The sequence below is a fragment of the Urocitellus parryii genome, chromosome 7 (genome assembly GCF_045843805.1).
Source record: "Urocitellus parryii isolate mUroPar1 chromosome 7, mUroPar1.hap1, whole genome shotgun sequence".
In the NCBI taxonomy this organism is placed as follows: Eukaryota; Metazoa; Chordata; class Mammalia; order Rodentia; family Sciuridae; genus Urocitellus; species Urocitellus parryii.
The window spans coordinates 157636001-157650137 of record NC_135537.1 but is presented as its reverse complement, the minus strand read 5'-3'; the positions used below and the strand labels follow the sequence as shown (position 1 = coordinate 157650137).

The 14137-nt window shown below is 45.0% G+C and overlaps 1 protein-coding gene across 5 annotated transcripts in view; it reads left to right on the top strand.

Annotated features, from left to right (window-relative positions):
- Nme1 (NME/NM23 nucleoside diphosphate kinase 1) overlaps window positions 1-12867 on the top strand; it is a 29880-nt gene extending 17013 nt beyond the window's left edge. For 3 of the 5 annotated variants that reach the window (XM_026386755.2, XM_026386753.2, XM_026386756.2), the window contains exons 3-5: window positions 677-778; window positions 2449-2561; window positions 3015-3794. In XM_026386755.2, coding sequence (XP_026242540.1) covers window positions 677-778; window positions 2449-2561; window positions 3015-3132 — 333 coding nt within the window. In that variant the 3' untranslated portion in view covers window positions 3133-3794. Of the gene's footprint in view, window positions 1-676; window positions 779-2448; window positions 2562-3014; window positions 3795-7798; window positions 7905-8231; window positions 8362-9881; window positions 9984-10777; window positions 10891-12613 lie in introns of those variants that run through there. The other 2 variants (XM_077800500.1, XM_026386757.2) reach the window with 2 other exon arrangements.
- The last annotated feature ends 1270 nt before the right edge of the window (window positions 12868-14137 follow it).

The following is a 14137-nucleotide window of genomic DNA, read 5'->3' as shown; positions in this document are numbered from 1 at the left end:
TTTGCTCTCTAGCTAACTTTATTTGTTCCTATACACCAGCCTTGAAGTGTGAGAGATTCTAATTCATTCTTCCAGCAATAAATAAGAATTATTTATTGCTAGATGTCATGTTCTTTTGGGTGGTTTATGGATATCTTTGGGGATCACATGGTCACCACACTGTGGCTTTATCCTCTGAATAAGTAAGTATTCCTGGGAGATGGCCTGGTTCAGTTTGCTGCCTATAGAATGCCCACACTACCTCCCTGACTTCCCTCCCCAAGTTCATCACAGTCCACCAATGGAAATTCATTGTATTGTTTGTTTTCTTAACATGAGATGGGGGGGATTCAATTTTAATGTTATTTTATTCTGATCATTCAAGGCCTAGAGGGAGAAAATTGGTTCAAACTGCAGAAGCACTTTTAGTCCTTGTCACTGCTCCCCTCTGGTAGTGTAGAGAATGTATTCAGTTAGCTAGGGATGTGGCTCAGTGGCAGAATGCTTGCCTGGTGTGCCCAAGGCTCAGGGTTCAATTCCCAGCACCAGAAAAGAAAAAAAATGACTAAGATGAGAATGTATGATGAGCTAAGAGCTCATGTTTTAAATAGTAGGATGAGTGAGGGGGAATAACCAGATTATTTGTTTTTAGAATGTTTGGGGTTCTTAGTTCTTCTTTTCTGTCCTATGGAATAAGGCTTCTGAAGACCTTCTCAAGGAACACTACATCGACCTAAAGGACCGTCCTTTCTTCTCTGGCCTGGTGAAGTACATGCACTCTGGGCCAGTGGTTGCCATGGTGAGTGTGCCTGTGTGGGATGTTGAATGAATGACTCAGTTGGAAGTGGAGAAGAACAAATGTTGTGATTCCCAAATCTGATGCCAGGGCCTCATTGCTTCAGAGGAATTTCAGGTTGGCAGGAATGGGCAGTTGGTATGAGTCAGCTCTCTGACCCACCAAAGAAAAGATACATTTGCTTATTGAGCTGAAGACCTGTGACTAGGAGGAAACCGGAGAGACCTGCTTGTTCAAGCCTCTGGAAGGCAGGAGATTGTTTCTTGGTTATTGCAGTATTACTACCAAATATGTATATAGTCCTTGTCACTGCTCCCCTCTGGTAGTGTAGAGAATGTATTCATTTAGCTAGGGATGTGGCTCAGTGGCAGAATGCTTGCCTGGTGTGCCTTGTTATATATATGTGCCAGGCTTTCTTCTAGACATTGGGGATATAGTCATGAATGAGATAAAGTGGATATCTGTTTTCATACCTTTCTTTGCCTGCACTTCCTTTCTTCAAAAATTACAGTATTGGAGATCAAACCAAGGGCTTCGGGTATACTAGGCAAGTGCTCTACCACTGAGCTATATTCCTAGCCCTTGCCTACATTTCTTGAAGGGAGTAAGGGTGGGCAGACAATAAAGAAATTAAGAAATATGTACACATACATACATACATAATAAATATACATTATAATATATAAATATATGTATATTACTAAGCCAATATATTTAAAAGCTTATATAATAGTATAGTAAGATGCACAGGAATGAAACTGGGTGATGTGATGGTCAAGGAATGTGATTTGTAAGCTCAGATCTGAATGACAAGAAGGAGCCTGCCATGCACAAAAATCAGTGAGGAACATTCCCAAACAAGAAAACAGCATGTGGCCGGGTGCAGTGGCACATGCCTGTAATCTCCACAACTCTGGAGTCCGAGACAGGCTGAGACAGGAGAATTGTGAGTTCAAAGCTAGCCTCAGCAAAAAGTAAGGTGCTAAGCAACTCAGAGAGACTCTGTCTCTAAATAAAATACAAAATAGTGCTGGGAATGTGGCTCAGTGGTTGAGTGCCTCTGGGTTCAATCCCTAATACCTGAAAAAAGAAAAAACAAAACAGCATGTGGAAAGGACCTGGGGAGGGGCATGGCAGGGAAAGGAGGTTGGGATGGTTAAAGCCAACTTAACCAGAAACATTAGGTCGAGATAAGTTCACAACTAGATGTGGTGGTGCATGCCTAAAATCCCAGTAACTCTGGAGGCTGAGGCAGGAGAATTGCAAGTTTGAGGCTAACCTCAGCAATGTAGCGAGACCCTCAGCAACTTGGCGAGACCCTGTCTCAAAAAACAAAAAGGGCTGGGGAAGGCCATGGCACAAGGGCTGTGTTGTCCATGCTCTTCATTAGTTCTGGGAGGTGATGGGAGGTTTTACATTTGGCATTTTAAAAAAGCCACATAATTTGCCATGTTGAGAATGGATTGTAGAAAGGCAGGAGTAGGGGCAGGGAGACCAGTTACCCCAGAACTGGGAGTAGATGCTCCATAAATATTTGTTCATTGAATGAATGTCATTTTTTTTTTTTTTTTTTGAATGTCATCTTAATGGGGACTTTTTCTGAATTAATAGTTGCCAGATTTTCTGGTGAGATTGGGTTTCTTCCTTGATCACATTCTCTTTTGTCCTTGAAGGTCTGGGAGGGACTAAATGTGGTGAAGACAGGCCGAGTGATGCTCGGGGAGACCAATCCTGCTGATTCCAAGCCTGGGACCATTCGTGGGGACTTTTGCATCCAAGTTGGCAGGTGGGATTTGGTGGTTTTTTTTTTTTACTCTATTCCCAAATCTGAATTGCCACAAAAATTCGGGCTTCTGAGGCTGGAGATAGACATGATAACACATGCAGGTCAGTTTTAAATCAGAGTTCACTGTCCTCTAAAGTTAGTGGTTGACTTTGAGGGCTCTCTGTCTTTGGTCGTCATCATCCTGTGGTTGTGCCTAAGTAGAACCTGACCGGAGGCTTCCCCGAAGGCTGTCACTGCTTGTATCAGTGTTGCCAGGAGGGCTGGGTGTGGGGAGGTCCTTCTTCATCCTATTAATGGCAGCTGTGAGTTTTTTCTTTTGCTACATCGTCTAAAGTGCATGCACCTTTGGCTTTGCGCTGCTGCGGCTCTAGACTTTCTGGCATTGGGGAATGTGGTGGGTTTCTGGGCTTAATTCTTCTGGTCTTGGTAATGTGGTCATCTCTTCTCCACCAGGAACATTATCCACGGCAGCGATTCTGTGGAGAGTGCAGAGAAGGAGATCAGCTTGTGGTTTCAACCTGAGGAACTGGTGGATTACAAGAGTTGTGCACAGGACTGGATTTACGAGTGACAGGAGGGCAAGCCACCATGCTTTGCTTGTCTACTTCCCACCATTCCCATGGGCAGGGGACCAGACTATAGCAAATCTAGTTATTTCTGGAATAAATAAGAGTTTCTCCAAGGGAACTCTTGAGCTGTGAGTACTCCCTGTACAGTGTTATGTGCTACCATCAGATTAAAATGTTTCATCTCAACATAGGATTAGTTGAATTGGTTACTTTGTATTGCTTTGCATTCTTCTTTTTGTGTTTTCTGAATAATCTGAACTACTGGAGTATAAATACTATATAAATTATTTATATTGGCTTGAAGATCTCACATACACACAGGCATTCTCTTTGCCTATTTACCTCCTCACCTCCTGCATGTCATCCACTCTTGGCACAGAGCCAGTCAACAAGTATTTATGGAGGATCTGTTAGGTTGTCAAAACTAATAGGGGCTGGGTATGGTAGCACATGCCTGTAATCCTTACAGCTCAGGAGGCTGAGGTAGAAGGACCACAAATTTGAGGCTTGCCTTGGCAACTAAGTGAGGCTCTAAGCAACTTAGTGAGACTCTGCTCAAAATAAAAAACAAAAACTAGGGGCTGGGGATGTGGCTCAAGCGGTAGCGCCTGGCATGCGTGCAGCCCGGGTTCGATCCTCAGCACCACATACAAACAAAGATGTTGTGTCCGCTGAAAACTAAAAAATAAATATTAAAAAATTCTCATTCATTCTCTCTCTCTCTCTCTCTCTCTCTCTCCCCTCTCTTTAAAAAAAAAACAAAAAACTAATAAACCAGGGCTGAGGATATGGCATAGTGTTAGAGCATGCCTGGGTGTTCAGTCCCCCCCCATACACAAATACACAGAGATTGTACTGGATACAGAGGATTCATCAGAAATAAAAGATTGGGCTGGGGATATAGCTCAATTGGTACAGTGCTTGCCTTGCAGGCCATGAATTCAATCCCTAGTACCATACACATACACACGAAAAGATATCCATCCTGGTCTTCAGAAATATGAGAAGTTGTAAGTACTTAAAAACTCAAGAAAAGGGGCTGGGGAGCTGGGGATGTGGCTCAAGCAGTAGCGCACTCGCCTGGCATGCGTGTGGCCCGGGTTCGATCCTCAGCACCACATACAAAGATGTTGTGTCTGCCGAAAACTAAAATAAAGAAAAAAAAAAAAAGAAAAGGGGCTGGGTTTATGGCTCAGCGGTACAGCGCTTGCCTAACATGCACGAGGCACTGGGTTTGATTCTTAGCACCACATAAAAATAAATAAATAAAAAAATAAAGGTATTGTGTCCAACTACAACTAAAAAAATATTTAAGAAAAAAACTGGACAGTAGGCCTAGATCCCTGGGATGGTCTCAAAGTGGGACGAATCTAAGTAGCTTGGACTTATTTGGATTTGATTTGGTTGTTTTAAGAGAGATAAGACAGAAATGTACTTCTCTTACAATTTTTTTTTTTAAAGTCTTTTTTTTTTTTTTTTTAATATTTATTTTCTAGTTCTCGGCGGACACAACATCTTTGTTGGTATGTGGTGCTGAGGATCGAACCCGGGCCGCACGCATGCCAGGCGAGCGCGCTACCACTTGAGCCACATCCCCAGCCCCCTTCTCTTACAATTTAAAATCCAAGCTGTTCATTAGGGATGGTGTTGGTGGTAAGGCTCTGAACCTTGAGGTTGTCCAGGGACTCAGTTCCTTCTAACCAACTCCATGTGGATTACTACCCCTAGGGCCACATTCCAGAAAGTTGGGGATGGAAATGGAAGGAGTATCCTTTACTTTTAAAGGTATAACTCAAACTGGGTTCTGTGGTACATATTTGTAGTCCTAGCTACCTGGAAAGCAGTAGTTCAAGGCCAGCCTGGGCACTATAGTGACACCCTGTCTCAAAAGAAAAAAAGAGCCAGGTGCAGTGGCACATACCCATAATCCCAGAGACTCGGGAGGCTGAGACAGAACGATCTCAAGTTCAAAGCCAGCCTCAGCAATTTAGCAAGGTCCTAAACAACTTAGCGAGACCCTGGTTCAAAATAAAAAGCTGGGGATGTAGCCCAGTGATAAAGCATCCCTGGTACCAAACACAAAAGAAATCAAAACAAACCCCAAATCAAACACAACTAAAAAAACAAAAGTGAAATACCTTCACTGTCCCTGACATCCCATTGGCTAGGACTTAGTCATATGGCTGCATTTAGCTACTAAGAGCCTGGAAAATGTTCTTTTTATTTGAGTAAACTGTGCTCACGTAAAACTCAGAAGTTCTGGGGCTGGTGATGTGGCTCAAATGGTAACGTGCTCGCCTGGCGTGCATGGGGCGCTGGGTTTGATCCTCAACACCACATAAAAATAAAATAAAGATGTGTCCACTGAAAACTGAAAAATAAATATTAAAAAATTCTCTCTCTCTTCTCTATCTTAAACAAACAAACACAGTAGTTCTACCTTGGAAAAAGGTGAACTAGAAAGTGAGAATGAATATTGAAAGACAACTGATTTTTGCCATAAACTTCAGAAGGGTTTCTTGCTTAGTATTTGTTCATCTGGCTGGAAGGGGCAATAGAGAGCAAGGGAAAGGAGGAGGAGAATGGTTGGAATAGAGCTGCCTTCTTTTGGGGCAGCTGGAGGCTAGGTGCATTTCAATTTCATGCAAAGCCTGTTTTAGGGTGTGGGATGACAGTACCAGGACCTACCAGAACCTTTGCAGAATGTGGTAGTGAGGCAGGAGTGCTATAGCTTCTTGTTAAGGAAGGTCTTTCCAGGAAGGAAAGATGTTGGAGAGGGTTAGTATTGAACTATATGTTGGGGGCTGGGGATGTGGCTCAAGCGGTAGCGCGCTTGCCTGACATGCGTGCAGCCCGGGTTGGACCCTCAGCACCACATACAAACAAAGGTGTTGTGTCTGCCAAGAACTAAAAAAAAATTTAAAATAAATATTAAAAATTCTCTTTCTCTCTTTAAAAAAATATTTAAAAAAAAGAACTATATGTTGGTATTAGTGACCTGGCCAAGGGGCAAACAGGTGTCTACTGGATAGAGAAATGCCCAGTGAAATTTCCACACTCTTACCCACAGTTTGACATTTGGTAACTCTTAAAAGGAAAATAAATGAGTGTGGTTCAGATTGAGGTCAAAGGAAACCCTGTCCTAGAATGAGGGAAAGTGACAATTATTGTCAATATATCATGGGTTGATGCTCTGCCATTAAAGGTTTGGGAAGCTGGTAAGGTGTAATTACACGCTTGGATTGTCACCCATTTGGTCAGTCACAGGTAATAAGTGCTGTGCTAGTGAGGTCAGCTTAGAGTACTGGATGGGGGGCATAGAGAGTCACGTCATCTCAGGGCAGGGAGTGCTGGTGTACAGGTGTCAGTGTAAGGGACACTGAGGGGAGGGCTTGCTGACTCCCCTAGAGAAGCAGGGGACCATCAAAAAGGGACTCCAAGGGTGAAAGCCATCCCTAGATGAGCCTGTTGGGATTCCAGAAGAAGCACTAACTGCCAGGGTGAACAGCCCAAAGCTTATTAGGGAAACTTAAGAGTGCTGCAGCTCCTCCTTGAGACAGACATGGAGAGGAAAGGGGTGTCCTCAGCAAGGGGCCACAGTATGGAGCTTACATGTGGGTTTAGGGAATTTTGGCTTAGGCTCCTAGCCAGCTTGTGTTTTGGACAACAATCTATATGTCTTACCAACAAGGATGTTGTGTCCGCCAAGAACTAAAAAATAAATATTAAAAATTCTCTCACTAAAAAAAAAAAAAAAAAAAAAAAAAAATCTATATGTCTTAATCAGTGCCTGAGAAGGTTCTAGGCCCCAACTTGGGCTCAAGCCAGCCTGAGACAAACCTGCAGCTGGCTGGGTCACCAGAGTTGTACCGGAATTCTGTGATTTTTGTGGTTAGGACCCAGCAAAGAAGGGTGGGTGGTACCTGCAGGGAGCTAGTGGTTTGCCTGATAGATAGACAGGAGTGGGGGCTTGTTTACAAGTCAACAGGACTGATTTCTGTGAGAATCTAGACTTGCTGTGGTGTGTCTCGGGTGGAACTTAACCGTGTGGTTAAGTAGTGCTGTGTGGGAACAGGGCAGCTAATTAAGGTTGGAAGGGTAGTGGGGAGACAGGCAACCAGGGACATATAGCGAAAGGCATGCAATATCTTCTCAAGGAGTTGAACGCCTTCCTGAGGTAAGGTACAGAATCTGGAGCAGATGGCACCCAGAGGAGGGTGCTGAAAGAGGCTCCGTGCGAGCGGCTAGAGGCGAGGTCGTGGATGAACAGGCTGAGGGCTTAACCAGGGCTTAAGCAAAGGGGTGGGGAAGGGAAGGCTGACTTTCAGAGGTGTTAAGGATAAGGACTTGGGGGCGCCTGAGGGCAGGGGAATCCAGCTGGACCCGGGGCGCTCCGGCGGAGGGTGAAAGCAGATGGAATTGACCGGGAAAGAACTGCAGACCAGCAGTAGGTTCTCGCCGAGTAGAAGTGAAGCAGGAGGAACAAGGGCAGTCTTAATTGGGGAGGCCCGGAAGTTAGGGGACAAATCACCTCCCGCCTAGAACCCGGTAGTCGCTGGCAAGGCGAGGGCGTCCACTTGCAGGTAGCTGGGCGGGGACACGGCGGCCTGCCGCGTCCGGCGCGCCGGGCATCCCCGGGTTGGGCAGCGGGCCCTCCGGGGTGTGGCCGTCCGGCGCCCCGCCCCCGCTCCTCCTCCTCTGCTGTCTCCCGGGTCGGGTGGTCGCTCAGATTTCGGTCTTGCAGCACAGCCACCGCCGGTCCAGCAGTCCCCGGGTAAGGCTGGGTGCACTCTCTGCCGCCACCCCGTACCGCTTCCCGCGGATCCGGGCTCCCGTCTGCACGCGCTCGCGGCCCCTTGCTGCACCGCGCTGGTCGGATCCGGGTCCCTAGCACCTTCCCTTCCCGGGCCTTGAGACACTGCGTACGGGCGGCGGCGCCTGCAGGGGCAGGGCGGAAGCGCCCGGGAAGCCACGTGTCCCTGAACTGGGGGAGGAGGGTGGCCGGACGGGTGTCCACGTGGCCTCCCCTACTCGGGCCGTGGCCCCGGCGGGGCTGTGTCCTGGCAGACGCCGGGCCCTGACTGCGCCTCGGGTTCCGCAGGACCATGGCAAACCTCGAACGCACCTTCATCGCCATCAAGCCGGATGGCGTGCAGCGCGGCCTGGTGGGCGAGATCATCAAGCGCTTCGAGCAGAAGGGGTTCCGGCTGGTGGCCATGAAGTTCCTTCGGGTAACGCTCCCTTAGCTCCCTGCCCACTCAGCGCCCGGGCTCGGGTGTTCGCCCTCCTGGCAGCGGTTAGTCTGCGTCTCCTTTCCGGGTTGGAGTCCCCTTGGCTGACTACGCTCGCGGGAAAATCCCCTTGTCCTCTGCCCCTACCCAGGGCTGCCGTGGTCCTCTGGCCCTTTCATGATGCTGGGGAGGACCGACGCCCTTGGGAAGGTTAAGCGGAGGTAACGTGACTCCTGCCCAGGGCTGGCTTCCTTCCCTCGACGCGTCCAGCTGGTGTCCGGCTCTACCCGACGGTCACCGGGGGGCAGCACCGAGGAGGAAGTCTGAACTCCCTTCCCGGCCCTCGCGGGTCTACGTACGCACAGAATGGAGGATTGAAGTCCAGTGCTTTGCCTGACATTTGAGGATGGCGGGTTTTGGATGCAGTGTCCATCCTGGAAATACATAGGGTTGTGACCGTATTTGCCACATCAGATTTGCACAGATCCGAACCCTGATAATGATAGGTTAAATAAGGACTGAAAACCAAGTTCGTCAGAGAAGAGAATGTTCTGTTATCATCTGAAATGTTTAAAAGGGTTTTTGTTGGGCGCCGTGACCCAGCTGTTCCGGAAGCGAGGCAGGAGGATCGCGAATTCAAAGCCAGCCTCAGCAGTTTAGCGAGTCGCTAAGCAACTCAGTGAGACCCTGTCTTTAATAAAATTAAAAAACAGGGCTGGGGATGTGGCTCAGTGGTCGAGTGCCCCTGAGTTCAATCCCTGGTACCCCATCCCGGGATCAAAAAAAAAAAAAAAAAAAAAAGGGCCTCCTCAGTAGGCAACAGGATTTTAATTTGATCTCCATGTGACTTATCCTTCAGTTGCAGCCAACATTTAACTTCCTAAGTCTGGATCCTCAGATCATCTCTGGTTAAGTATTATAAAATTCATAACGTCACTGACATTACAAGGATGTTTTTATGATCAGAAGTCTTTCTGCTAAAATGGCATCAGGTGCATGGTTTGGATAGGATTCTTTTTTTCTTTTTCCTTTTTCTTTTCCCTCCCCAGTACTGGGGATTGAAGCCCGGGCATTCTACTACTGAGCTACACCCCCAGCCCCCTTTAAAAGCTGTTTTTTGCTTTTCCCCTTTTAAATTTTTTTTAATCTTTTGTGGTACCAGGGATTGGATCCAGGGCCTCATGCATGTTAGGCAAATACTTTACCATGGAGCTACATTCCCAGTCTTTAAAATATTTTAAGACTGTATTTTGGTAAGTTACTCAGGAGGGATTTGCAATAGGCTTGATTTTTTTTTTTAAATACATATCTTGTGAAAAAAGGGACTTTTTTCCCCTTTCCTTTATGGAATTCAAGGCCTTGCACATTTAGGCAGTTGCTCTACCACTGAGCTACATCCTCAGCCCCCCAAAGGACTCTTGGAGAACATGCCACATTGATGAGGGACTCAGAGAATGGGGTGGAGCCATACTTGAGCCTTTCTAGCTTGTTTCCTAACTGGATCCTCTTCTGAATATCAGGCCTCTGAGGACCATCTGAAGCAGCACTACATTGACCTGAAAGATCGTCCCTTCTTCCCAGGGCTGGTGAAGTACATGAACTCAGGGCCAGTGGTAGCTATGGTGAGTGCTTGTTGGGGATGAGGGGAGACCAGGGAAATTGCTGTGCCTACTTGCTCTTTTTTTAGATACCCCACCCTAAATAATTCCTTTTATACATGGGTCCTGCTGGAAATATTAACTAGGAGTTTGGGAGGAGAAGGGAAAGAGAATCAGATTTTAGGAAAAAAGTGATGCTTTATGGTAAATCCCCCCAGGGGTAGCCTCACTGCCAGCAAAAGGAGTGCTAGATTTCTTAGGTTCATCAAGTGTTTGTCACCATAATGTTTCCTAGACTTAAAAAAAATACTTTCTAAAAATTTCTCATGAAAAATTTGAACTTATGTAATACATGAAGCAAAAGGTCTCTAATCCTATGCTAGAGATGAAGCATTTTCTAGATGGCATTAATGTTCAATTGGGAATGAAGAGAAGTAGAGCGTGTAATAGGCACCAAAATTGAGAAAGAGCCTTTCTGGTTTCCCTAGCATGACCTTTGCCTCCTGCTCTTCCCTGGAATATTTTCCCTTTTATATCAACCTTTGCCATCTCTTGCTGTCTTCTGGGATGTTCACTGATCGTATTGCAGTTATCACTTTACCCCTTCTTCAACTATTTTTTTCTGTATCTCTTTAAGTCCCTTAAGTGTAGACTCTACCTGGATCCTATATTTGCAATAAAATTTGTCATATAGGCCCCTGCTCTCTACTGGGGTTACCACTGATTTGTCTCTTTGATGTGTGCTGTTAGGTAGGGGTGTTTGTCTGGAATGATCCTGAGTGGTAGATCTGCAACAATTCCTTTTACCCCTGGTCAAGGTCTGGGAGGGGCTGAATGTGGTGAAGACAGGCCGGGTGATGCTTGGGGAGACGAATCCAGCAGATTCTAAACCAGGTACCATTCGAGGGGACTTCTGCATTCAAGTTGGCAGGTGAGTCCTGGAACGGTGTTGATAATTTTTACTTAACTCCTGGGATGGTATTGATGACTTTACTCATTTAAATGGAGTATAAAACAAATGTTTTGGACATATTCTGTTTTTCAAAAAATCTGAACTTTAGCCGGGCGTGGTGGTGCATGCCTATAATCCCAGTGCCTCGGAGGCTGAGGCCAGGAAGATTGCAAATTCAAAGCCAGCCTCAGCAATGAGGTGCTAAGCAACTCTGTGAGACCCTGTCTCTAAATAAAAAATACAAAAATAGGGCTGGGGATTGGCTTGGTGGTTAAGTGCCCAAGTTCAATCCATGGTACCTCCTCCCCCTAAAAAAAGAAAAATGAATTTTAAATTAGGTGGTGATTTTTATTGGATAAAAACTTTCATGAATAGCTACTTCCCCAGATCACTTGAAATTTTAACCAAGACACTGCACAGGGGAGTTGCATATGGTAATTCCTTACATGGTTCTAGCCTCGCCAAGTTCTGCATTCTGGGCATCCCATCCATGGGCATATCCCTTAATTCTGGTTCCCTTACCAATACAAAGTTTATACAAAAACCATAGAGTTTTGAGATTCAAATGGAATGAAGGGATTGTTATTATTATTAATAAGTATGCATTTTGTGATTGGGCTTTACAAATCAGTGATCCAAAAGAGTGCAACAGCAATGGCCCTTGATAATAATTACATGTAGCTGGGCATAGTGTTGCATGCCTGTAATTCCTGGGATTCTGGGAGGCTGAGGCAGGAGGATCACAAGTTCAAGGCCAGCCTCAAAAACTTAGGTCCTAAGCAACTTTCTGAGACCCTGTTTCAAGATAATAAAAAGGGCAAGGGCCAAGTACAGTGGTGCTTGCTTGTAATCCCAACAATTCAGGAGGCTGAGGCAGGAGGATTACAAGTTTAAAGCCAGCCTCAGCAATTTAATAAGACTCTATCACCCCCCTGCCCCCCCCAAAAAAAAGCACATCTAGTTAAGGTTTGTTGTTCTGGTGTATGTTTGATTTTTTTTTTTCTATATGCTTCAAAATTTGAGGAGGAATTGGAATAATTTTGTAGCATCAGCAAAAAAAAAAAAAAAAAAAGATTTTTTCATTTTTTCAGTGCTGGGTATCAGATTCATGGCTTCATGCATGCTAGGCAGGCACTCTACCACTGTCCATATGCCCAGTCCTAGAAGTACTTTTCAAGGGGATGGGAACTTATAAGCATAATATAGTTGAAACAATGAATCTTTTAAATTAAGCACCTTTACAGTCACTTTGTTGAGATGGGGTATTGGTGTTACCCAGGCTAGTCTTAAGACTCCTGGGCTTAAGCAGTCCTCTTGCCTCAGCTCCCAGAATAGCACTTCCATAGTTTTTTATTTTTATACCAGAGTTTGAACCCAGGGGTGCTTAATCATTGAACCACATCCCCAGCTCTTCGAGACAGGGTCTTACCAAGTTGCCTAGGGCCTCGCTAAGTTGTTGAGGCTGGCCTCCAACTTGAAATCCTCCTGCCTAACATTCCGAGTCTCTGGGATTACAGGCATGTGCTACCATGCCTGACCATCTTCATGGTTTTGTAGTTGGTTTCAGAAATATTTTGGGGTGTGTAACTTGCTGCTTCAAGTAGCAATTTGGCTGAAAAGTTCTGCAGTGGCTGCCATTGTACCCATTAAGTAGACTTTTGCACTTTAAAACATGGTAACTAGTAATTGTTTTCTTTTTTAGGAACATCATTCATGGCAGTGATTCTGTAAAAAGTGCTGAAAAAGAGATCAGCCTATGGTTTAAGCCTGAAGAACTGGTTGACTACAAGTCTTGTGCTCATGACTGGGTCTATGAATAGAAGTGGTCAAAGTAGGGGTCCCCTTCAGCAGTCTGAGGAGTCCCTGGACACAGCTGTTCATTCCACTGACTTGGAAGGGGTAGGGTAGACCATTCTTTTCTAAAGCGTATTTACCAATAAAGCCTTTGGAATTGGGTGCAGTGGACTGTGCTTATTTGATACTAAGCTGAAAGAAATGGCTTTGTTCTCCGGTTACTGTGGCAGTAGCCATTTATTATGGAAGAAATATCTAATCCTTCTCAGAACCTGGGAATACTCAACATATTCTAGGGCTGCAGAGGAAAAGTGTAGCACTGGTTGTTCAAGGAAACTAATAAAGAAATAAACATCCCTGATAGCATTAACAATAGAGAAATGTTTATTTCTGTAAGAATTATTTGTGGAAATGCAGACTAGTCAAGTGGTCTAGATTTACGTTTGTTGTCTACAAATTAGGCAAGTTACTTCCAAAGTCTAAAGATTTTTAAAAAGGAATACCTATTAACAGTGCAATGCTGGATTAAATGAAATAGTGTATACAAATACAGTTAACTTCCATGTGTCTGGCCCATACCTGGTATACCTGCAACTCTATCAACTTCCTTTTTATTCTGGGATGAAATACTTAAGATTGCTTCTTTCCCAGGCTAGAAGCAGGAATCCTACTTTTCAGATTAATTTGGCTGGATAGGCAGTTATAAAATGCATTTGTAGTGCTCTCTTGAATTTTAAAGAGGTGGATTTATAGTTTTAAGAAAATGACAAAAATGAAATCACTTCTATGTAGGACTTTATACTGTGTTTTATGAAAATTGCTACACTAAATAAAATGAATGACACTGTGAGGGAAGCAATACATTTGGGGGCTGAAGGTATCCCTGAGGTGGACTGCTTGCCTTGCACATTGAGGTGCTGGATTTAATCCCCAGCACCATAAAAAAATAAAGAAGTTTGGTTTCTGCACATTCTTGGTACATAACTCCTAAGACCCTTGGATTTTCTTTTGCAATAAGGATCTTTTTGTATGCTGAGATGACTGTGGGGAGGGGTTAGTTTCCTGACCTCAAGGTGGGGATATGCTGGTTCTTAGAACCAATTTGTGCCTATAGGGATTGGAGCTGTGTCATCCCACAACCTCTAGGAAGGGCAGGGGGGACTAAAGGTTGAGTTGATAACCAATGGACCATGATGTAATCAACTATGCCTATATAATGAAACTCCCATAGCAAGCCAAAAGTACAGGTTTTGGGGAGTTTCCATATTCCTGAGTTGCCTGGAGGGTGGTGTGCCCATAGAACACACAGAAGCCCCATTTACCTTCCACATGAGTTGCCTTGTGCATCTTAACTGTATTCTTTATATCCTTTATTAAAAAAAGGGTGATTGGGCTGGGGATGTGGCTCAAGCGGTAGCGTGCTCGCCTGGCA